This window comes from Glarea lozoyensis, assembly GCF_000409485.1.
Source record: "Glarea lozoyensis ATCC 20868 chromosome Unknown GLAREA10, whole genome shotgun sequence".
NCBI classification, from domain to species: Eukaryota; Fungi; Ascomycota; class Leotiomycetes; order Helotiales; family Helotiaceae; genus Glarea; species Glarea lozoyensis.
In genome coordinates, this window is record NW_007360984.1 from 2,004,765 (window position 1) to 2,029,995 (window position 25,231).

At 45.8% G+C, this 25,231-nt stretch overlaps 5 protein-coding genes across 5 annotated transcripts; all 5 read left to right on the forward strand.

The window, feature by feature from the left end:
- Positions 1-2,180: 2,180 nt before the first annotated feature.
- Positions 2,181-4,309, forward strand: GLAREA_05679 (MFS general substrate transporter; the record flags this gene model as incomplete). The annotated part of the gene is made up of 3 exons (XM_008078968.1): positions 2,181-2,542; positions 2,593-2,760; positions 2,815-4,309. 3 exons carry the CDS (start codon positions 2,181-2,183, stop codon positions 4,307-4,309), a joined length of 2,025 nt encoding a protein of 674 aa, XP_008077159.1.
- A 1,204-nt stretch (positions 4,310-5,513) lies between these two features.
- On the forward strand, positions 5,514-10,361 carry GLAREA_05680 (alpha/beta-Hydrolase; the record flags this gene model as incomplete). Its single annotated transcript, XM_008078969.1, has 11 exons — positions 5,514-5,767; positions 5,813-6,167; positions 6,453-6,579; positions 6,635-7,446; positions 7,557-7,979; positions 8,028-8,184; positions 8,240-8,797; positions 8,852-8,877; positions 8,951-9,166; positions 9,310-9,693; positions 9,744-10,361. 11 exons carry the CDS (start codon positions 5,514-5,516, stop codon positions 10,359-10,361), a joined length of 3,930 nt encoding a protein of 1,309 aa, XP_008077160.1.
- A 4,439-nt stretch (positions 10,362-14,800) lies between these two features.
- GLAREA_05681 (uncharacterized protein) lies at positions 14,801-15,574 on the forward strand (the record flags this gene model as incomplete). Its single annotated transcript, XM_008078970.1, has 1 exon — positions 14,801-15,574. The coding sequence occupies one exon, from the start codon at positions 14,801-14,803 to the stop codon at positions 15,572-15,574; it is 774 nt and encodes a 257-aa protein (XP_008077161.1).
- A 2,038-nt stretch (positions 15,575-17,612) lies between these two features.
- GLAREA_05682 (Protein kinase-like (PK-like)) lies at positions 17,613-21,450 on the forward strand (the record flags this gene model as incomplete). The annotated part of the gene is made up of 3 exons (XM_008078971.1): positions 17,613-18,464; positions 18,519-18,791; positions 18,838-21,450. The coding sequence occupies 3 exons, from the start codon at positions 17,613-17,615 to the stop codon at positions 21,448-21,450; spliced, it is 3,738 nt and encodes a 1,245-aa protein (XP_008077162.1).
- Positions 21,451-22,440: 990 nt separating this feature from the next.
- On the forward strand, positions 22,441-24,388 carry GLAREA_05683 (alpha/beta-Hydrolase; the record flags this gene model as incomplete). The annotated part of the gene is made up of 3 exons (XM_008078972.1): positions 22,441-23,042; positions 23,206-24,146; positions 24,231-24,388. The coding sequence occupies 3 exons, from the start codon at positions 22,441-22,443 to the stop codon at positions 24,386-24,388; spliced, it is 1,701 nt and encodes a 566-aa protein (XP_008077163.1).
- Positions 24,389-25,231: the final 843 nt, after the last annotated feature.

Below are 25,231 nucleotides of genomic sequence, written 5' to 3' on the forward strand. Positions count from 1 at the left end.
TTGGATGTTGTTGGGATGGACCTATGAGAGGCGAGATAGCAACACGTGGAGGTGTTTCGGTTCCGGGGGTTTGGAATGGGATATAAGCCTTACTGAGCACGACGGCGTAGGATGTTGCTTGTTTGGGTGGATGTCATCATTGTGCTTTGAGAGAGATACATTCGAAGATACTCGAGTACGAATAGTTCTGGAAATTCATGTCATCAGTCTTAGATGTTTTCGTCTTGCGGGAAGAGGATTAAGGATGAGTAACCCTGTTTTGGAGGATATCGAATTGTAAATCAGAGATTGAACACGCTCTTGAAATAACTATTGTATGGTGCTCTCTTCCAATATGATTTTTGTTGAAGGTTGACATTTCTTTGTTGCTGGGCTTGATTTCTCTCGACAGTTGCATATTCGAGAATCTCGCTTAATCAGGAATCTGTCGGATTCGATTTGTACACCTCAACAAGTCTCGATGACAGGTACTAGGAATGGTTTGAAATGCATGGTTTCTGCTCAGTAAGATTTTGATGTTTCCCCTGTTTTGGTTAGAGAAACAGTTGATATTGTAATTTCATGTCACTTGTTCCATTTCCATTTCCATTTCCACTCACCATCCGACAAAGAACATTGATGGGCCATGCTCGGCATCTCCAGATGATCCTCAAGGTACGCGGACCCGGGATGCCTGCAGAGACGTGCAGAAATGGCGGGGTGTCAGGCGTTTCTAGCTTGTTGTGCTGCAGGGACCTTCTCTGGGGTCGAAGACCAAGCAAACAAACACATGGTGAAATGATAGGCTGAGATGCAACGACCCCTTTCAACTTTCTTTGGAACGCCCAGATGGCGAAGAATTTCTTCGAGCGTTCTTGGAAAGCTTCGTCGGTCTTGTCAACCATTCTCCGAGGTTTACTATGCCATGGTACGGAAACGGCGGCGCAACCGTTTGTTTGTGTTCGATCTTCGATTAGAGCTTATGACGTATCATACGCCTCATTTCAAGATATCGAGATAGTTGTGAGGAGAATTGAAACCCCGCGCAAAGTATACGTAGGAATTGCGACATGAGTACAAGCAAAACGGTCGCAGTGGGTGTACTCTCTCCACGCATGGTTACTTCAATGACCATCCCGCGCAGTCCGCATACTGAAATGGAGCTACTTTTTCCGATATTCAAACCAGCTGGCAGAGACTCGTGTTATCTAATCCTTGCCATCTCGGAACCCATGGGTCGTCCTGGATGGTGCGGAGAATGCCAGCAAAGATTAAGCGACGAGTGTAGTAAAAGTACTTCGGCTGACGAGACGTTATTTGTCTTTACAATCTCAAAGGCCGTTGGTAGGAAAGAAGGAGGTTGAGCCGGTCGCGCCGGTACGGTGAATAATGGTACCGTAAGCCAGACTGCACCAGCTTCGCCCAGATTTGTTGGAGGGTCTGAGAAAATTCGAAAATTCGAGGCAAGCTAAGAAGCTTAGTTGCCGAGACGGCGGTTTAGCTAACGATCCGAAAAGGGTACAGTACCTTTTAAGGCTTCTTTATCAGCCATGATGCTTAATTCTTTTTGGGAGAAAAGAGGCAAAGAGCAAATATCTGATACTCAAGCTTTTTAAAATTATTTTTATCATAATATTTCGAGCATCGACTTTGCGTTGCCTTTGACTTGTAAGCTTTATCTCCTGTTCGTTTGTGCTTGGTATGATGCTTGCCCTCGGCATAGTGCAGCGTAGGCAAACCGCAGACAGACCGATGCTCCCCACCACCCCACTATCACATCCAGAACAACTTTGTAGACCCGTCCCACTGCCAGTCGTCAAGCTATACCACAAGATCGTCTGCACTACTCCTGATTGAGTATCAAATACGTTGTTTGCTCCCCGCTAATGTGCGAATAAAAAGCTCTTTCCTCCGATGGCAACTAGACATGATCCCAGAACTCGTCTACCTCGAAGTCCCTGCCCACATCGAGCCCATTATTATCTTCCCCTCCAAGTCCACATGCCACTTCTCCTAACTACTTCTACCCCCAGAGTGACCTGAAATTCTTCTCTTTCCTTCCCTCCTGCTTCTTGCCAGACACTTGTACACCTATATTACGTCCCCCCCTCGCCTTTGCGAAATTACGTTGTCGTGAGACATCGAAGCTCGAGCAACGAGCCGGCCATCTACAAAAAGTCCAAGTCTCGACAACCGGCAAGATGGCAGAAAATATTCATCGCCATCACCACCACAATCCTACCAACATTGGTATGATCGGTGTACCTCACGGTCCTGAAACCGGCGACGACCATCTTTCAATGCGAGGTGTCCCAGACAAAGCAGACGAAGAGAGAATTATGAAGCAATTAATCTATCCTGACGACACCCATACCCCAGATGGAACATATTGGGCAGATTTACCATTTGGTCAACAGATGAAGTTCAATGCCTCCGTCGATAACGCTGAAGCTGCCAAAGAATTGAAAGCGATCGGGTCAATGACCAAGAAAGATCCATTGAGTCCAATTGCCTGGTATTTCCGTAATGCGGTTCTACCTGGTGCTGGTCTTGGTCTTGAAGGGTAAGCAACCAATTCTACTTGGAGAGCTATATGTTCTAACAGAATTGCAGTTACGTTCTTTTCTCCATTGGTAATCTGACTCCATTATTCTCCGCGGCGTGGCCTACTTGCTGGAAAACATACTCCGATTGCAACAGAACCTGGGTCGAAGCAGTTCAATACCTCGAGGTCTGCGGTATTATTGTTGGCCAAATCCTTGTTGGAGCTTTGGGAGACGGGTAAGAGAATCAGATCCGCTTGCATGTTTGAATATCCTAACTAATTCCGTCCAGTATCGGTCGTCGCTGGGGTCTCATTCAAGATGCCTTGATCATGTTTGTTGGGCTCTTGATGCTTGTTGCATCTTGGGGAACAACATTGAACGGCTGGGTCATTTGCTACTGCTGGGCTCTCTTCTTCTACGGTATTGGTGTCGGTGGAGAATATCCTATGACAGCAACAGCGGCAATGGAAAACGCGACTGGATCTGGCCGTATTTCAACCCGCGATGATCGTCTTCACCGTGGCCGTAAAGTTACCATGGCTTTCTTGATGCAAGGATGGGGACAATTCTTTAATCAGGTCATCTTAATCATCTTACTTTTGTGCTTCCACCATGGAAGCGGAAACCCACCATATTCGAAGGTGTCTGCTCAATGGACCTTCCGAGTCTCCTTCGCACTTCCTGCAGTTGGAACTCTTTGGTTGGTGTATTACCGATACTACAAGATGCCCCTCGCCTCCAAGGCGCTCAATGCTGCCAAGAAGAGGTCCAGTGTCACAGGTTACGATATGCAATCTCTGAAGTTGACTTGCAACCATTTTGGAGGACGACTCATTGCTACCGCGGGTGCGTGGTACTGCAACGATGTCTTTTTCTACGGAAACAAGCTCTTCCAGTCCCAGTTTATTGCCGTTCTTTCGCCAGGCAGCAAGTCAATCATGACCGGATGGCTTTGGAACTTGGTCAATGTCGGCGTTTCGCTTTGCGGTTATTACCTGGCATCTTTCCTGATCGACATTAAATTCGTTGGACGAAAGCGTATGCAACAGCTTGGTTTCCTCATGGATTTCGTCCTCTTCGTTGTTCCGGCATTCCACTACAAATACTATGCATTGGAAACAAGCCACATCAAGGCATTCCAGGCAATGTACTTTTTGTCGTCATTTTTCAACCAATTCGGACCAAATTCCACCACCTTCCTTGTCGCAGCTGAAGTCTTCCCAACACCAGTTCGTGCGTCTGCTCACGGGTTCTCTGCTGCAGTCGGCAAACTCGGTGCTCTTACCGCTGCAGTGCTCTACAATTACATTGACACACAAACGAAATTCTACGTCGTTCCATGGTTTGGACTTGCAGGAATGATTGTCACCTTCTTGTTCCTGCCAGATACCACTGGTCTCGATCTCAAAGAGCAAGAACGAAGATTCACGTACATCCGTGAGGGCCGCGAATCGGAGTACCATGGTATCGCAGTCCACCCACGCCATCTCTCCATTTGGGAACGTCTGCGCGGCGCCGGCAAACACTACGACCCTAAGCTCGATTACTCTTCCAAGGTCAACGATCTCCGCACAGAGTGGGCAGAGAGACAAGCCGAACGAATGGACTCGGAAGAAGGCATCGGCAACGAAGTCGACGAAGAGTTCCCTCGCGAGGTCCACGACTACTTTGCTCAAACGACCAATGTGAAGGCTGCGATCAGTGAGAAGAAGCAGCGTCATCAGCCTTCAAGCTCAAGCGCGAGCGCAAGCGATGAGATTAGTAATGAGAAGGTTTCTGTTTAAAGAGAAGGAGGAAGGGATTTCTTTGTGGATTTGGTCCATGTTCAATTAGCGAGCATATTGTGATATCCGGTTCTCTCGGGAAAAGAGGAGTCTGGAGTTTATATTGGGAGGTTCAAAGTTTGTTTGCATTTGGGAGATTGCTATGTATTGGCGTGCATTAGATAAGAAGAGGAGAAATAATAAACTGTTCATACACATCAATATTGCCTTTTTTGAATAACAGGTTCATGTGATTGGCATAGGTCGTGTTCGAGATAATCGTGTTAAAACAACTTCCTGTCTTCATTTGGATGTTAAGTTATGCAGTTTAAACAGAACAGAACTGTAGGTAGACCGTAGACAGCAAGATATGTAGAGACGATTTGGTTTCCATGATTCTCAAGGGATTGGGAATAACAACTTCTTTAGCGATAGTTATAAGGGTAGTAACTGTATATAGAATATATTTAAGAAATTATAGTATGTATTGAATTAGTAGTTTTACAGCCTTGTTCTTACTTATAGGTTAGGTAATTCTCCTAGAATTTTATCGTCTGAGAAGTTAGGATTTTGTAAGTCGAGAAAAATCACGCTTTATCAAGTCATGTGACACGTTCGAAGCTGAGGGTAAACGCTTGGGCCACTTCTTTCTAATCCGCTCCCCCTTTCTCAACTTCATCAACGCGACTTAAAGTCTGGGGTCTTCAAAGCCTGATGAAGCGTCTTGGTAGATCAATCTTTTCTGTTCAAAAAGCCATTTTATTCCTTCTATTAATAGTGTTCTCCTTGAGTTTTTGACAAGACAGCCACATCATATCCACCAATAGTTCTGCATGCATGTCCTCGCTCTTACACCAATCAGCCGGTCATATCGTCGAGGGTGTCAATTTGCGTAATGGTCACACTTACGCCACTGTCCAATTGAAGATGCCAATTCCTCGATATCCTTGTACAGAGCCTCAAGGACGGGACAAATCTAGACAGCGACACCAGCCGCGATGGCACGATCCGTAGCCTTGTGGATTGCTGCATGTGGTGTCAATCTTCCAAGTAATAAGGATCTCTCGTCGCTGACCTGGGAGCTTTCGATCCACCGTCTTTGGTGATATCGCATCAATCGAATACGTTTAACGGTATCGATCTGTATCCATACATTGGGGAGTGACCAGCCGTTCCAAGCTCAATGACATCTTCACGCCCCCAATCAATTCGTGCCTTGTCTGAAATGTCTGAAACACAAGATACCGAGGCTCAAGGTATTCCTCTTGTCCAGTGCGCAACGAACAACACGTCTGCCAACGCAAGTCCCACTACTGAAGCGCCTTCAACCGCTAACTCCGACCTACCCCCATTGATACTCAATGGTGGACCATCAAGCACAAATCCGTCAGACCGTAATGGGAGTGCTGCCAAACGAGGACCAAGCTTCGTGAAGCGTGAGCCTGCAGTACGAAGCAATCAATGGCCAACCGAGGTCGAGTATGTTACTTGAGTTGTTCCTAAGAGCACTTGCTGATTTGAAAGCATAATTGCCATTCCGGCAATATATGGAGATCCAGAACAAACATGGACACCGAGAGCCAAGTATTTTCCAGATGCTTTGGAAGCACCTCCAAAGCCCAATCCGGTACAGAAAAGCTTCCTAGAAATGAGCGACATCTCGGCAGCTTATCCGAAAAATATCAAAAGGGCTTCCACATCTCGATCTGGGCATCACAAACCAGAACCCGCATGGATTTTGAACGGTATACGTAGTCAGAAACAGCTTCAGAAGGCCAGAGTCTTACTATATGATCATGGCTCGCCTGACAGCGAGCATACTTTGAAGGGCCTGGCAATACAGCTACTGCGTACCATTGAACAGTTACGCGCAACGGAGGTAAGATAGAAGACTTCACTCGGTGTGTTGTGAAACCACTGCCCCAAAGATATTAGGCAAGATTATTCTTCTTCTGCTTTCTCACGTTTTACTGCGCTATCACAGAATTGTTCTAATATTGAGAAAGTCCGATGCTTTGCAAGGCAAACTCACTTGAACTGTTGTGCCGGTGCAATGCTTCTGAGGTGTTCACAGTAGCATGAATCCTTGTGATATCTTCTATCAAGGGCCTCATTTGCTACTTCGTGGACTGGTGGTACATTATATTTACTGACACTTTATCAGAAAGATGAACGTCCTCTGTTTTTCGTTTGCCATAGTACTGGTGGGCTTATTGCCAAGTTAGCCTTGATTGAAGCAAGAAGCTGCAAGAGTTCAGTGTTCGGACACTGTTATGGCGTTTCTTTTTTTGGTACGTTGATCCATAAACACCACCAAGGAAGATTGCCGTTTGCTAAAGATATCAGCAACTCCACATCGCGGCTCAAGCTATTTGTCCAACCCTAATTATTCGGCTAGGATTGCTGAAATCATGAATCTCGGCGGTTTAATGCCTAGGAAGATTGCCAAAGCACTGTTGCTAGACAACCAAGTACTGAACCTAATTGATACAAGCTTTAAACTGCTTGCGACAGACATGCAAATATGGAGCTTTTTTGAAACAGTTGATACTGATCTGACCGATCCGCAATCGGAAGATAAGGAGGCCAAGTTTGCTTTCCACGCGCCTATTACGTCCATCAAATCTGCACTCTTAAATCTCCGACATGAAGTGGTGTTCCCCTTAATAAGTGATCATGCGCATTGCGGAACTTTCGAAGACAACGAGCAGACCAAAAGATCATACTTGGCAGAGCTTGCTCACGCGGTGAGGAAAGCTATTGAGCTAAGTAAAACTGCACATACCACATTACAGCTCGAAAAACACGTCCGAGTAGAGATCATCGGTTTTTACGAGAGTACTCCTTTCATCTATGGGACTGAAGTACCCATCCGGCTATGGTCCACTGGCAGGTCGCTGAGCGACTTCAAAAGGTATGGTCCAGCTGCTTTGTTAGCAGAGCGGTTAGCCGAAAACGAAGCACCTCCTATTGAAGCGCAACACTTGAGACGACATACTCGAGCAGCATCGCTACTTCCAGGGAAGCCAGTTGACAGTGATAAAGCCATTAAATTCAACGTGGATCCGTTTGGTGCGTCAGGACAAAATTCAAGTCTGTTGATACCTGGTGGAAGTGGTAAACGGGCACGTCGAAACAAGAGCAAGGAAAGACCGGCAGTAAGTCGAAGATTTCGTTTGTTTCACTGATTCTCTCACGTATCCCTCTCGATTTCGCTCTTTTACGTGAAAATAGCGACGAAACATTACTCACTAGTATATCTCTACAGGCTAAGCAGCGGGCGACAACTTCGGATATCCTACGGCTTCAACAAGAGATCGACGAAGACAACGAGCCCAGGCCCGGTAGACCGGAAGACAATGCACCAATGCAAGGCAAAAGTAAAAAGCTGGAAAACAAAGGCCTTGGACTCACCACCGACTTCAAAGGGACACCGCTTATTGTGGAGCCCGAAAGAGGAGGTAGCATCTCAATAAGTGGAATGAACCAGCCTCGAAGGCACAGCGAATCTCCTGTTGGACGACATCTACTGACACCAGGAACACTCCCTCGGACAAGCTCACCTCGTGGTCGCAGGGGAAGTGAGAGAGCTGCCTTGGATACTGACTCAGTACCAATTTTCAAGCCAGATATCAAGAACCAGAAATTGGTATGGGTGCATGTTCCATATAACAACCCAAGCTGGGCCAATGTAAGCTTCGTGATGGCAATGTAAAGCAATCTCTAATCATATTTGTAGGACATACTAGAAACAATATCTGTAGAAAAAGGACCAAGTCACCACGAGAAGTTGATGAGTACTGAGTTTTGGAAATCAAAACACGTTCGTGGTCGGCACGCTGAACACCACGCTTGTTTTGTAAAACCAGGCTGTTCATTCATCAGTCCTGAAACTAGTTAGTATTCTGTTTCCATTGCCGCGAGACTTAAGGCTAAATTCTCGTGATGCAGTGTCCCCTAGTCAATCTCCACCCGCCAGCAGACGCAGTTCCCCTCACAATAAGCCAACACAGATGTGTTTGTTCCTCCCATTTTTACATTTTGACACTTATAAATCTTTGGTAAAGAGACGAGCTTTAATAAAATCACGTCTCAAGCAGGGCAGAGCTCGTCCTATTCCAAAGAAGATTGCCGCGTTAGACTCATTAGAGCTTAAAATACTCTGGCAATTCCTTGGTCATGATCCTCCTGTCAATTCTCGACGAACCCTAGACCAGTTTGGATACCCTGGATTGCTTGATACACGTGCTAGAGACGACGATCAAATGCTGTACAAAATGACGAAACAGAGGTGCAATCATCCTCATGATTCCATGTATACTTATGCGACCGAGAAGGAGCATGAGGAGAGTGAGCATCAAGAAGGAACTGGAGACTCTCCTGCTGGCTCGGTGGCTGAGCCAGATTCAGATGACAGTGGCAGTGAAAGTGACGATGAGCCGGAAAACGATGTGCTTGATGGTAATGTGTTGATGGTTGATCAGGTATGGCTGTGGGTTATGGATAATGGTAAGGATTATCCCGCTCACCATCATAAGCTCCACCAACTGACCATATATTCAGAGACAGCAGTGTCATTCTTTTCAAAGGTTTGTTTTTCTAGAATCCTATCGTGTATGATGTCTTTTGTCTCTAGGTACCGATTACTCACACTTACTGCAGAGAGAAGCTCTGTCGACCGACGGAAGACTGTACCAGCAGGCCGATTTACGAAACAGCGTTTTCAACGAGGTTAATGCGGATCTCACTGCAAGATGTGAGAATTCTTGGGATCTTGCTGCACTACTTGCGCTTCATGCTGTCACTGTTTTGTTCGAACGCTCGTCACACCCAGATCTGGAAATATTCCGTATCTTTGAGGAAGCTATTAGTATTCTTGTAAGTCGAACACTACCGGATTCAAAGCTCTCTTTCAGGACTATGTAGCATATTGGCTACAGAGTCATCATGAAATACTCTAATCAACTTCCTTTGCCATCTATTCGTGCGTATAGAAAGATAAACTGACAAGAAAATATCAGACCGAGAAGATGACTAATTCATTTAAACGCTTCCGTGCGCTCGGATTTCGAGACAAAGCAATAGACCACGATGATGCTGTTAGGACTACAAATATCAGAGCAAAACACAAGCTCGAAGGAGAACTTGCCGAGAAACAAAACCGAGAAAACACTTCTGCTCTGTTGGAGCTTCGTGATATCGAAGACGAATTGAAAACATTAGCGAAGCTCTTTGAGATACAAGCGAAGGCGATCCAAGATATGACCACTCATTACAAGAGTAATGAGCTCAAACACCTTACTCATAACGGGTTGCCATTTTTGGAACAAGCAGCGGAGAAGCTGCAAGAGTATACTAGCCAAACGGAAAAAATGATCAAACACGTTCAAAGTACGAGAGAAGATGTAGGTCGTTTTCCATTATTCCCACTCTACCTTCTCTAATGGAATCACAGTTCGATAAACTCCTTCAAATGGTCCAACGACAAGCTCAAGTCGATGAAGTTCGTCTGTCTCGCCTCCAAGCAGATCTTGCGTCCGCCCAGTCACGCTCGGTAATGATCTTTACAACCTTCACAGTCATTTTCCTGCCATTAACATTTTTCACCGGTCTTTTTGGTATGAACACGCGCGAATGGGGAGGTGGTACCTTCCTGCATCTCCGCACTATCGGCATCATCTCTATTCCCGCCTCCTTCACCATCATCACCCTCGCCCTCATAGTCGCATGGTCAACACGGATGCGCAAGCTCTTCAGCACAACACACAAATTCTTCAACTCGCTCATTCTGAACAGCAAAACTTGGGTCGTGGAAACGATACGCAATCTCAATCTGAAAGCGATCAAAGATATCGATGCGAGGAAGAAGAGTATGGAGGTTAAAAAGGAGAAGAGGAGGAGGAAGGAGGCGAAGCGCCAAGCGACGTTTTTGGATGAGGATTTCTGGGAGGGCCATACGTTGGGGAGGGAGAAGGCTTATCAGGTTCCGTTGCAGAATCGGAGGAGTATTAGGGAGGAGAGGGTTAGGATGATGAAGGGGATGGGGAGTGGGGAGAGGGGGACGTTGAGATAGGTGTGGGGGGAATTGGGTGGTTGATAGCTTCATGTTTGTATACAAATCATGACGCCCTATTTTTAAAGCAAAATGTTAGTTTAATAGTAAAAAGTACGTCTCTCTATTCCACGAATTTCGTCATCATACTGACCAAAATCCAGAAACGAATTTCCAAACCTCAAACCATCCCCGACACGACATCGATCTATGCTCAGCCTCTCCCACCACCCCAGTGAAAGGACACCAGCGTGGGACTGTACGTTGAAGTAAGGTTTGCACGATATGCAACAAAAGATATGATATTCTATCGGACTTGCGTCATGGGGCTCTCGAGCAGTCGAGTCGCGACGCTAGTGATGAGGTAACCAGTAACATGCAGGTTGGACGTTGAAATAAGGTGTGCGATGTGCAACAAAAGCAGGGATTTGGGGTTGTGGGCGCGGAGAGGGGTGGTGAGTTCACTTTTGAGGGAGATGGAAGGTTGGGGTGTGGGGAGGGAGATGGGGGTGGAGGTGATGGAAGCTGGGAGGTTGTGAGGAAGATAGGAGGTTGTATAGACGTGAGAGGTTGGAGTAGGATGTTGTGATGTGTAATAAGATGTAGGGTATAGGGGTTAGGGTGGGAAAGGGTGGAATGAGCTTTGAGGGAGTGTGGGTTTCATTTTTTGGGGGGGGGGAGATGGGAAGGAATTAGAGGCTACAAGTGGAGCTTCGACGTTGAAATAAGGTTGGTGCGATATGCAACAAAACGGAGGTAGGGTTATGAATGAGGGGAAGTAGTGAATTCACCTTTGACGGAGGTGGGGTTTTGATACTGGGTGTGCGGAGTGAGATGGGCGTGGAAGTGAAGGGAGATTGGAGATTACTTAGTCTACCTTAACGACCTTGAAAGTCTAGAATGGAAAGCGCGATATATTATAAAACGGTTATATGTTAGAGGGTAGAGAATTTTAGGGGCTGTTAGCTTAGGATAGAAAGTACGATGTATAACAAATAACGAGGATGAGATATAGTAGTAAACATAAACTAGAGTAAGGTATAGTTGTAATATCAAGTACCTAGAGCGGTAGATAAGGATAAAAGTACTAGGAAATATGGGATATATGTAGACCTTCGTCGTTAAAATAAGGTTAGTGCGAAGTGCAACAAATCTCTAAAATAACGTGTATAGTGTAGTGAATTTACCTTTGTGTATTAGAGAGATATAACTACTGCTGGAGAGGACGGAGAGAGGAGGCAAGGCTGCGAGTCTTGTAAGAGAAGACAGTTTATACTACAGCCTTGCGAGAAGAGAGACGTTGGAATGGGATGTGCGATGTGCAACAAAAATCTGAGTGGACAGATGTGGTAGTGTGGTGAATTCACCTTCGGTTGTTGTAGTGGAGATTGATGCAAGATTTTATACGCGGATGGCCTGACGAGGTGGGGATATGTGCTGGAAGTGTAGCGAGGCAATGGAGCCTTGCAAGATAAAGGACGTTTGTATAACGCATTGCGATATGCAACAAAAATTTAAGTGTTGTGGTGATGTATTCACTTTTGTTGTAGTGGATTTAAGGGCATGGCCTTACTTGGAAATAAGCTGTCGAGGTTAATATGTGTGTGATGAAACGGTAGAAATATGCCGTAAACTTGTAGGATACTAAGTATACATGTGATATTTTACGACATGTAACAACGAATCAAGTGTTGTGTGCGGTATTGATATCTGTTGTGGTGGGGAATGGAGGAATACTTTTATTTACGAGAGGAGAAACGAGAAGACATGGCCAGGAATCAAAATATAAGTGGCCAGTAGCGCTGTTAGAATGGTCTTTGGATCCTTGATTGCCTGTATTTTGTTAACAATCAATCGTTTTGGTAAGGTACATTTTACTTTGTTGTGTTATAGTGGAAATTAGGGGTGCGGAGTGAGGAATGACTTTGAAGCGAGAGGTCCACGCCAGAAATGTAAACAAAAGACTTCGCAGATCTATGAGAAAAAGTTGGTTATTTTCAGACGCGTGCGATGTGCAACAAAACTTCAGTGTCGTGTCCTGCTGAATTGTTCGCGTTTTGCATAATGAGAAAATTGGGGATGTGGAGTGAGGAAAGATCTCGCGTTCGGTAAGTAAACACCAGCGATGTGAAGCTATAGATGTTAGACTTAGAAGAAGAGTGTTGGTACTTTCAAACGCGTGCGATGTGCAACAAAACCCAATTTATTGTGAAGTGATCGCGTTTTGTTATGTTCACATACATCGGAGGTGGTGCGGAGGGATGGAAGACTTTTCTGGCACAAGGCCACACTAGTGATAAGGAGCTCTGTTTTGTAGACTTGTCGGAAAGATGTTTTCGTTTTCAGACGCGTGCGACATGCAACAAAACTCAAGTATCGCGGTGAACTGTTGCTATGTTTACATTTTGATATTGACGTGGCTACGGCGACGTGACGGGAATCACTTGACGGCAGACGAGGCTTGAGGGTATGTGAGATTTTCAATGGTAGCCTTGCAGAAGTTGAACGTCTGGATCTCTGTTGCGATGTGCAACAAAATCTGGATTCGTTGCGGGATGATGTAGTTGCATTCACCTTTAACGGAATTTGCTGTTGTAGAAAATAGCGGCTTTCTCATCAGGGGAAGCGAGACGAGGCTGTCTATCATATAGTGAGAGAAGCACGCTTGATATAGTAGCCTCGTGGAACAGAGGTGGTTGTAGTTAGCGGTGCGATATACAACAAAAGGTTGACGTGTTAATGGTTGTATTCACCTTCGGTGAATTTGATATTGAGGAAACTAGCGTCTTTTCGCCCTTTGGAAGCTCCGGCGAGGCTGCCATATCCAAACACCTCCGCTACTGCCCATCCATAGCCTCGTGGAAGGCATGTCGTTGGAGTTATCGGTGCGACATGGAACAAAATTTTCACATTCTATGCGTGGTGATGTTGTTGCCATGAATTATTCACCTGTTGTGACGTTTTGGCGTTTAAGCGAATATCAAATTCTGAATTGTCCGGGAAGAGACCAGGAAAGGGCGCTAAAGTTGACTAGCGTTATCAAGAAGCTTAGCGTTATAAAAGTGCTGTGAGATGGCAATTGACGATATGAAACTTTCACGTTAATTGAGGAAATGATCTTCTGATTTCTATAAAACTTTTGCAAACTGCCTCGCGGGTTGGCAAGATGAGTCTGCAGAATCTGGTGATCTCTTCGGAAACAACTACTTTAGGGTGCTATATACGAAAAAAAGGCGTGGGTGCACTGTGAGGTGTGTTCACGGTCGAAGTGAAAAGGATGGCGAGCGTCAATTCCGAGATACTCTGGGAAACTTCACAAAGCCTCGAAAGTAAACATAGGGTTCGAATTCTAGAATCAACTTCCCAAAGACCATAGATTGGATATTATGTGGAAGACGTAACGTCAATGTTTGTGGTAGTCAAGTCCATCAATTGTGGCACTGGTTGTACGTCGCAAGTCTTTGTTAGAAAGTTTCAGAAGTTTGCGCATCTTCTTGGTGAGTATGTAGCCTTGCTGAAGGATGGCTCTTGTTGTTTTGTTTACATGCGCTGCGACATGCAACAAAATATCCCAATGTGTCACTGCTGTGGTCTGATTCACTTAAAGTGACAAAGCAGTAATGAAATTTAAGCGAGTTTGCTGGTGAAGGTGGAATTTGGAATGATATCAGATGGGCTTTCCGGTATTTGGCAATTGCTGTGTTATACAGTTGATCCTTTTTAGTATGTCATGTTTTCGAGTAATCAAGAGTTTGATACGCACTTGCCTCATAATTTTGTTCGTGAAAATGCGAAAAGGGGGAAGATGTTGCTAAGCGAGCATGGCGCCAAGAAAATTAACAAAGGAGCTCCATCCAACGCTTAGTGGAACTTTTTAGGCAGCGCATCAAACGATAAAAATGGATTTACTTTTTAAGAGCTCAGGCTGACGATATCAATCCCATGTATTTTGTGGTTCCTCACATCGAAGACGGAAAATTCGGAAGCCTTTGCTTTTGACAACAAGAGATACGGAGGAGCTTCAATTTCTTTCGTTCGAACTACAACTCCTTACAACCAAGAAACTTAGAGTCTGCTAATACCATTTCAAAGAAGTGAGTCAACTAACAAAAGTTTGGCCTCGAAGAAATGATTAGTGTGAAATCATACATTTTGCAATCTATTGGCGAAAGATGCAGATCGTTGATGATTCACAGCAATCAATATTTAATGGAACAATCTCATTGAAAGTTGTTGAAAACAGTGAACAAAGACATCTATGTAATCAAGAGGTACAAGAGTTTTCGTGAGTTTCATTCATGGGCTGAATAGCAGAATGTGCCCCACAGCAGTAAGACAAATTGTTTTCTTTGAGGTGAATCGAACATAAATCAGAAGTTTTCTCTTACTATGTCTACATTCTTCAATTTAAGAAAACGGACACGATATTTTGTACGTCGACCAGAAACTTCCAACCCAAAATGTCTACACAGCAAAATCAAAAGGCATGCCCCTCCACCCGACAAAGATTCGTCAATTTCCTCAGCATTTTTGACTACGATCTTTTACAAGAAGAGAATTTTCTCGGCGGAAAACCATGCTCATTTTGGACGGTGTTTCACACAGGGACTCAAAACGAAGAGGATGATCCTTTTACAACATTCAGCGTCGCCAACCTAGATATGTTAGAAAACAAGCTCGATCCTGACTGGCGCCGTATCATGATTCAAGAGGAGACCGGATTTGAACTCGAAGAAATTTCTACACCAGAGAAGCCCCCACTGAGCATCACCGTTGAAATGTCTCGTCAGCGGCCACCCATGTATCCTATTGAATGGCAGAATATATTATTCATCACATTCGACAATGCTGCCAGACACCCAGACACGCCAGTCACTGTTGCGAGATGGACGCGTAATGAAGATCTTGGTAAGAAATGGTATATTAGCAGGCTTGCTGAAGAGGAGGTTCCAAAGAATACAAAGTTCCGAGACCATAAGAAGATTCCAGAAGAGGGATGTGTGAGGATTTTTGGAAAAGTTAAGAGGGCGGTTGGGAGAGCGTTTAGAGAATCTGCGACGTGCGGACAGTCTACGACGTTTGAAGCTATGAAAAAGACGGAACCAATTGCTCGTTGTAATACAACCAGGGCGACTAGAGAGTCTGCGACGGTTAGGGTCAGGGGTGAGATGGGGTCGCTTGCTCGTAGTAAGACTGGAAGGTTTAGTTGGGGTCAACGGAAGGTGGAGAAATAAATTAGAAAAGCGGTTTGATAGGCTCTTGGTGCAATCATTGAGTAACAACTTACCTGACCGGTTTGGTAAGCTCCTTTTATAACAATTATGCAGCAAGCTATCAAAACGGTTTGATAAGCCCCCTGTACAATCGGTGGGCATCCGCTTATAAGATCATATCATGACGTGGACAAGAATATTTGGATATCTAGGTATATGTTATCATAGATCTTGTCAATCCTGTGCTTCAAATATGAAAAGATTTTGTTCGCTGTATTATAGGAGTTCTTAGAAGTGAGGAAGAAAATTACCTTCAGAGTGTATATTCCCTTCAGAGTGTATAGTATTGTGATGAAACCGTAATTGCTTCTTGGTGTTCCCATGTATTTGAAGTTCACATATTTACATGTTCACGTCTGGCAGACACTTCTAGTAAGCAAAAGAATTGTTAAAGTGTTCGAATTGTGATTTTGAAATCTCCAAGTTCACCGGTACTGTAGTGTGCTTGGGTACAGTTGACACGTACGTAGTCTATGCCAAATATGTCCTTTGTGTTTTTGGACCCTTTGTTTACGCTTTGTTTGTGTCCAGAAAGACAGTGCTGTGTTTGTAAATAACCGTATTGCAGAATACCTATAGGCAGGCACACCTGAGAAGGTTACAAACCTTTGATCCTTCTATGACTACCCTATTAGGATAACTTATGGCACATCTCTCTTCAAACATTTCGTTTCCGTTCTATACTCTATTTCATTGCGGGATTTTGAAGCCCATATCTGCTTGGGGTGCGATAGTACAACACGCGTCTGTAACAAGTTGTTATATATTAAGGCGTCGTACTCTGCGTACCACACCTCATGCTTACATCAGAGATATCTTAGGGATTTTTTTTATGTCGTGGTATTATATAACCTTACCGTGCTTGAGACATCTGGAATGCCGGGGGTTCACAGACGGGTTTGTGTAACACTGTTGCGTGGCTACCCGTCATTCAACGTAACCGGGCGTCATGTTTTCGTACTCTTGAGTACTCGAGAGTCATCTTCGGTGTGGAAAGGCTCGTGATAAGGCTGAGTGGCTTGATCGAGTCTTCTGGTGTTTTGGTGCGACATATCTCAGTCACTGGACATGTGACAATGATTCAGTGGCCGCGTATCTGTTGTGGAGATAAACGTCAGGCGAATATTTCCACCGACAAACCTTCAGGGATAGCCACCATCGAGATTTGGGTTGCCTTCATGGGATTTTATCCGAGTAAGCACTTTATGCATACAAATGCGACGATGCAAGTTGGCGGGAAATATTTTCTGAAGGAACAGGGCTGAACATGGGATGATGCACAGGCGGTCAGGACCTGATTAGGCTTAATTTGGCCCTAGCGCCGGCGCGGATCATCACCTCGGATAGCTTAATTTAATGGTCTCTGGCTGGTCCGGGTATGTGTGAAACATCTCATGAGTGAAGCAAGCGTGAACATTTATTGTTCAACTTCTCGAGTCTTGTGCACAACCGAACTTTCTGCTATTTTTTTGAGAAAGGTCCACATAGAGTTATCACCTGTTGTGGTGGGCCCGTCGAGGGCAAGTTGTCTGCCAGCAAAAGGCAATGTACTTAGTGCCCAAATATTTTTTGTTCGTCGTTGCTGTGAGGACCGTTGACTGATCTGTAATCTGTAGCAGCGGACCTCACCCTCGCCATAGATGCCTCCACCACGAACTACGCGCGAGATATATCCAGTGAGGACTTGACTGTCTTCTGCCACTCTTTAAGGACCGTCTGCTGTAACTTGGAATATATAGGTGCACTTGCTGTTGGGAAGAAGGCAGCAGATCTGATTTACGGCTTGGACATTGAACATTGTTATTTCATTTCGACTTGCCATATTTGTTACATCTTTGATATAGTCCGGGAAGCAGTCACATGGTCGTTGCGGTGTTGTTAGGGTGAATACTACTGCCTGCAGCACTTTGTGCAGATATTCACATTGTTCGAGCATCTCGAGCTTTTACCCCACCATCATCCTCACGACGACGAGCACATCTTCCCACCGCCCTCCAAGATGGACTACCAGGAGGAAGAGGCTACTCAGCCAGGTATCTCCCCCAATTTTACTTCTTCTTTTTTTCAATTGCATCGTCGTCGCACTTCTTTCTCTGCTTCGTACAAAGCCTGGCAAAAGGAAATGGCTGCTCACGATCCCCTCTTTATAGCAACCCAACTCTACCACGACGATCGACGATCCGATCATGGGCATTCGGAACTGACGGACGAAGAGGCTTCCGATATCATATGCGTTCTGCAGCCCATGACGTTACCTGCCCTCCATGCGGCTAACGAAATCCGCGCGGTCAACCCTCGAAATACATACCTCTCGAAAGGCGATCTTCAGATCAGAGAGAAGCACTTGCATCCTGATGACATTGCTCAGACATTTAAGATAAAAGCTCAGGGACTCACACCATGTGGTATCGCTCTACGGCTCTCTGCTGATCTTAAAGATCCGATCGGTGGCTTTCATTTCGGTCGTAACCCAGCTCGATGTGACTTCGTAATCGGTCGTAATGAGCCTTCGAGACGTATAAGCAACATCCACTTTCGCATTTACATTAACGAGCATGCTACTCTTATGATTGAGGACCAAAGTACAAATGGCACTGTGGTTGACGCACTCTGCTTGCGGGGGAAGGACAAGGAGAACGGTTTAGGCTACAAGCATACTCTAGAGAATGGGCAGAAGATCATTCTCGTCATGACACCACCAGAAGAAAACTACGATTTCGTCGTCTGGCTTCCAAAGCGTAGTGATGCGCAACAGGATGCGTATGAACAAAAGTTAGCTGACTTTCTAGACTACCGAGACCAGATTCGAGCACGCCGAACCGCTGCAAAAGTTGGCCAGCATGGAGACACCGTGAGAACTGGATTTCTGTGCTATATGGGCGATGCTTTGCTGACTTTTATATAGCCCGACATCTTTGCCGGACCTCGGACTGACACTCCCAAAGCTTCCGGGAAGTCTCTATTGCCCAAGCGTATCAAGGAATGGCAAGGCGGAAACAAATACAACAGAGTAGGGACGATTGGTAAAGGCGCCTTCGCTGTCGTCTACAAAGTAACCACAAAATCTGAAGGAATTCCGTACGCTGCCAAAGAGCTGGAGAAGAGGCGTTTCATGAAGAATGGTATCCTAGACCAGAAGATGGAGACAGAAATGCGCATCATGAGTCGAATTACACATGTAAGTGTTAATGGCAAGTCAAAGATACGTCGCTAATGCCTTGCAGCCTAATATTGTACAATACATTGAGCACGTCGACTGGCATGACTACTTGTACATCATCATGGAGTTTGTCCCAGGAGGCGACCTTGGTAGCCTCATCAGTCAATCTGGTCACCTCCCCGAAAATACTGTCAGGGATATAACAGATCAATTGCTGGGAGCACTGGGTTATCTGCACGGAAAGAACATCACCCACCGAGATGTCAAGCCCGACAATATCCTGATCTCACAACGCGACCCATACGTCGTCAAGTTGACAGACTTTGGTCTTTCAAAGATGATTGACAACGATGAGACATTTCTTCGCACGTTCTGTGGTACCCTACTTTACTGTGCACCAGAAGTTTACATGGAATACAAGGATTATGATACTTCTGGACGCCGCGTTCCGCGAGGCACAAACAAGAAATCCGTTCCCCTACAACGATACGGACATGCAGTTGACGTCTGGTCTTTGGCTGGAGTAATCTGGTACTCTATGTCAGGATTGCCTCCATATCCACTTGGGAAGAATCAGGAAACCACTTATTCGCAATTGTTGGATCGGGTTATGACCCAGGCACTGGACATTCGGCCGTTACAGAATGTTGGCATCAGTGAGACTGGTCTGCGTTTTGTCAGATCAATGCTTCACATTCGACCAGAACATCGGGCCACTATTGCCGAGTTGCAGCAGAATCCATGGATTACAGGCATGGACGATGTCGAGGTCCAAGTCACGCAAGAAACCGAGATAGAGGAGTCATCTTCACAGTTTTCGCAGCTCCACCTTCAAGAAAGCAATCTTGCGGTTGAGGACAGCATTGAAATTGATCCCGATAGCATGAGTGATGTCACGGAAATTCAGCAACGAGAAATCCCAAGCAGTTTTAATACAAATGATGAGCTCCAGAATGAGAACGAGCTTCTGAATGAGGACGAGAGCTATTCGTTTTTGCAATATGCTGGTGGTGCCCAGAACGCTGTTCCGGGTGGTCGTTTATTTGGAGAGGTTAACGTGTCGGCAGTGGGGAGCTCGGGTGCTATACCTATGAATCATCTCAACCTGCCCATGTCTACAGATGCCTCACAACACTTCGATGCGTTCAGTCAGTCTCAACAATTTACAGATGGCGAAGCCTCATCGCAGGTCGAAAATAATTTTCAGGCCCTTCTTGCAAACATGGACGCGCCATTACCAGAGACCATGGTTGCTCCTTCTCCAGAACTGCCTGTCGAACCATTCACCCCACAAAATCCGGAGAACGACCAAAACAGTCGCGCAAAAAGATCATCCAGCTTGATGGGGACAGAATCTCTGGTCGGTAACCTCAACATGCACTCTCCTGCTTCCGCCCCATCTCCTTTAGCAGAAGCTGCACCAAATAATTTCGCCCATGCTGCAACTGTTAGCCTTCGAAGACCCCGCGAGGTTGATTCCGACGAGTGTGATTATGCATGGGCACCGAAAGGCATGCCGGCGAAAAGACGACGTCGTTCAGAGCGTGAAATCGAACTTGAGGTGCCTGCTAGTATCTTTTGGAACCCGGCAGACAAATCCACGCATCACAACGACTACCCTCCAATGACGACGGAGGATTATCGAAGAATCAGCGAACACGCGGCGGCCAACGGCGAAACGTTTCGGTCCGGACAGAAAACATTTGAAACGGCGATGCACAGTTTCCGCAGCAGCCGGAGCCGAAGTTCTTCGATCGAACCTCCCAGAGCCCATTCCGAACCTACTGCCGACGAAGGTCGCCGTATGCTCATGAAACGCGATGAGCGACGACTCGAAATCGACACGGCTTCGCAGGGCCCATTTGCTGCTCACCGGATTCTCCAAGATGAGTCCCTACCGATCACCGCGACAACATCAAATGCTGCTACTCCTGCAGGTCCAGTCAAACCCGAGGAAACCTTTCAAGTGGTTGGGAACGACTTTGCTCCGCCTATGCGAATACTTGCGAAATTGCTATCTACACCTGACAGTTGTCTGCCAACTATCAATTTGAACATCACCGAGTGTCTCACAAGCTGGGGTAGGGGACATATGGCAACCGTTCGCTATGCATTTGGAAAAGAAATACGCATACCAAAATATGCCTTCAAAGTTATCGCATTCAAGCCCAACTTTTATGGTCGGGGGAACAAGAAAATGCAAGTTGGTAGCGACAATGATCAAGACATGTCATTTTACATTTCCACAAAGGCGAGTGCTGGTATCTGGATCAATGGCGAACATCTGCCAAGCTACAATCCGACGACACCAGACAGCGCCTCTCGGTTCTGGGGTGAGCTGCGACATGGAGATGTGATTACAGTATGGAGAGACAAGCACCCAGCTGCGAAACCTACAATGTTCAGATTTGAATGTTATTGGGGAAAGTCTAAGGAGCAACGAAAGGAAGCCGAGAATTTCAAACTTGTATCGGATTTGATGTTCTTGTCAGACATCGAATTTGCTTGTCACAAGCAAGAGAAGCTGATATTGGAGGAACAGCAAGCTCGAGCCGAGGAAGAAAGGAAGATGATGGGTCAGATTAAGCAAGAAGAAAAGGCTACGAATGGGACCAGCCAGCAACAGAATTTGAGAAACATCCAGCAGTCATTTAGCATTCCGAACGGTCATGCTTGACTGGAAACGCCTACACCACATTACGAGCGACAAATCATTTCTCGCAAATGAGCATATTCATGCGCTATTCCACAATCACTCTGCAATTTCACAACACACTGTATCAATATTTTCTTTACGAAACTAACACAATCGCCATCATAGTCACAATTACAATCCGGAGTTACAGAGCGGCTAATGTCACATTTGGGAGTCATATTGGAGGGATCATGTACTTTGCTTGGACGGACAATGTAAGTTTTTGGAACTGAAAAGCGACTGGCGTTGGAGATGGGTGTCATTAATGGCACAATACAATTGAGGTGGTTGAGACTAGTGCGCGAGTCAGACAAATTGCCATAAAGCATAAATAAGAAGACACTTTCAAAAAAGCCGGGATACTTCCCGAGCGTCTATTGTAGTTTGCACATTCCTCCTGTAGAAATCTCTTTAAATTATTGCATATGAGTACAGAGTATTGAGTCGCCAAGCGGCGCTCATAGCTTTAGACATGACCGGCCAGGACAGGCTGGGCACGACTCGGACCGATCTCCCCCGCATTAGAAGGTTCCCAAGCAGTTAGTGTATCCCATCCTTGGGCCCAGCAACTGTCATTACCCCACACTTTTATATGTTACATGGGGCTTCGTCCACTATTCTCGCCGAAATCTTCTCCAACTCCGCGTGGATATGCCAGGTTGATGGGGTTCTGGAGGCGGGGAGCAGTATGTAACCTGTTGTCAAAGCCTGTCATGAATCTTTAAATCCTCTTGGCAGGCCAACATGCGTCATTAACAGTTTGATTTTTAAGCTGCTAAGCTCTGTCGGCTAGTTTTCTGTGTCTTCGTGGAGTAGCGTACCTGACGATCAGAGTAGCTATGGTGGGTTTCTTTTTGTATAAATACTAAGCTTTCCTTCTTGAATCGCTTGTTTCCTCTGTTGGTTGATTTGTTTATTCGTGTTCTGGGAGCTTCTCCAGGAACTTTAATATAATTTCCAGCATCAGGAGTTATGTATCTCTCAAATCTCTCATACGTTCTGGGGTGTTTGCCTCTTCTCGCTACTGCCGCACTTAGCAAACGTCAGAATTCAACTGCACCTACGGTCCAAGTACTGAATGGTAGCTACTATGGCGTCCACTCCCAAGAGTACTCTCAGGATTACTTCCTCGGCATCCCTTTTGCTCGACCACCAGTTGGCGACCTCCGTTTCCGTCCTCCGCAATCTCTAAACACCACGTTCAACGACACTCGCAACGCAACCGAGTACTCCCCCGCATGTATCGGCTACGGCTCCGACACCTGGGTCCTTGGAAATTACATTTCTGAAGATTGTCTGACCGTCAATGTCATTCGTCCAGAGGGTGTAGCGCCTGGTACTAATCTTCCTGTTGGTGTATGGATTTATGGCGGTGGCAATACCAATGGTGGAAATAGCGATCCTAGATATAATGCTAGCTTCATTGTCAGACAGAGTGTGCAGATGAGAGCGCCTATGATTGTGGTGCAATTGAATTATAGGTTGCAGGCCTGGGGGTTCTTGTTTGGGAATGAGGTTGTGGAGAGTGGAAATGCGAATCTGGGGAATAGAGATCAGAGATTGGCTTTGCAATGGTGAGTTATACTTCCGGTTTCCTAAGATTTGGAGCAGATGAGGCGAAACGAAGAGAGATGAGCAGACAACTGTACTGTTCAAGTGTCTACTTCGCTGAAGTAGATCTCTATCTCTCATCTTAAGCGGAATAACACACTTAGATTCATCATTAACGCAACTCAGGGTTCAAGAAAACATCGCAGCTTTCGGAGGCGACCCCTCTAAAGTAACCATCTGGGGCGAAAGTGCTGGCGCCTCAGGGGTAGGAATGCAACTCCTGGCCTACGGCGGTAGAAATGACAACCTCTTCCGCGCAGCCATAGTCCAATCCGGCGGACCAGTTGCCTCCTCCCGCCTTCTCACCCCCTCCCAATGGCAACCCTACTACAACAATATCACCCTCGCAGCCGGTTGCTCCAACGCAACCGACACCCTCGCCTGTCTCCGCACCATCCCAACCGACACCCTCTCTTCCATACTCAACTCCACCGTAACAACCGGCTTCCCCTGGGGCCCCCAAGTCGACAACGACTTCCTCCTCGCCCCCTTCACCGCCTCCCTCCAAGCCGGCAACTTCGTCCGCGTCCCCATCCTCACGGGCCGCAATCACGACGAAGGAACCGATTTCGCTCCAAAGGGCATCAATACCACCGACCAATTCCTTGCCAACGTCCGCTCCCAAGGCCCAGACAACGCAACCGCCGTCACAATCGCGGCTCTCTACCCAGATATCCCAGCCATCGGCATCCCCGCCACTCTTGACGGCCGTCCCACCGGGCCCCTCGCATCCTACGGCGTGCAGTGGAAGCGTATCTCCTCCTACATTGGCGACCTACGTCAACACGTGCCCCGCCGCATCGTGAATCAAGTCTGGAGCAAGTACAACGTGACGAACTACAGTTATCACTTTAACGTCATCCCGAATGGGGCGGGTGCGTGGTTAGGCAGTGGACATTTCCGGGAGGTAGCATTCGTCTTTGATAATACGGATGGTCTGGGGTATAAGAACGTCGTTGCCGTGAATCCTTTTGAGGGGAAGGGCGAGGAGTTCTTTTTGTTGGCCAGACTGATGAGTCGCATGTGGGTTAGTTTTATTACGGGGGGGAGTCCGAATGATTCTGGTGGTGAGTTTAACTTTCTCTTTACCTCTCAAATTCCACTTTGATGTAAAGAATCTGAGTGAGAGTGGATTGCTAATGTTTTGACAGTGAGTTGTGTCAACTGGCCCGAATATACGCTCGAGAATCCTAGGAATATGGTGTTCGATGTTAATGTCACGAAATTGGCGTATGTGGAGCCGGATACTTATCGTGCCGAGGGGATTCAGTATCTTGCGGATCGGTTTGCGGATGTTTATAATAGATAGATAGGGAGTTGAAGGGTGGGGTAATGAAATAATGTGTTTATGAGATTGTAATATATGTTGGAACAAAAAACCTTGATAAAATCAGCTTCGGTGGCCCGTAATTGGATAACTTAAAATTCTCCCTTCCCAAACGAGTGCGTGAAATAACTTGATGCTGTTGTATATCACATTTCTCCTCTACGTGTCGATGACGGTGAGCACGTGTCGAATGTACATGAACCTGCTCTTCCGTTTGACATAATAATAAGAACTTAGACCTTATTCTTGTCCCGGCCTTCTCATATAAGATAAGGTAAACCTGGGTTCCCATTCTAGGGTTTCTGTGAGCTTCTCGTGTCTAATGATAGCTCCGATAAAGTGCGAAAAGTGCGAAAAGAGATCGTTTCACCGAGATCTCCAAAATGTGAATTGTAGGAATATCAAGTGCACCTGTCAAAGACATAAAAGCTCTTGTCTTTTATAGGAACAGAAACGTCGCCTCTTAAGCGAGGATATTTATATGAGATAGGACAGTGATAATTACCCAAAAAGCCTCGGTGATCAAGAAGTAGTACGCAGCATGTAAAGCTTACCTACTATAGAAGTACTGTTGTTTTTGATGTGATTAAATTAGCCTATCATTATAGGATCTGGAAACGTGTTCTTACATGTAGTATATACTATTCCACGAATATCTTGAGAAGGAGCACATTGATAAGGGGTTGCTAATGTATTTCCGAGTTATATTTAATTTAGGAATACTTATTATTTAATTGGATCTACTTAAAATATGTAAAGATTCGATTCTAGAACTTTAAGGAGGAGAAATTGAGTGTGGTGCGAGATATTTGTGCATTTTTTAAT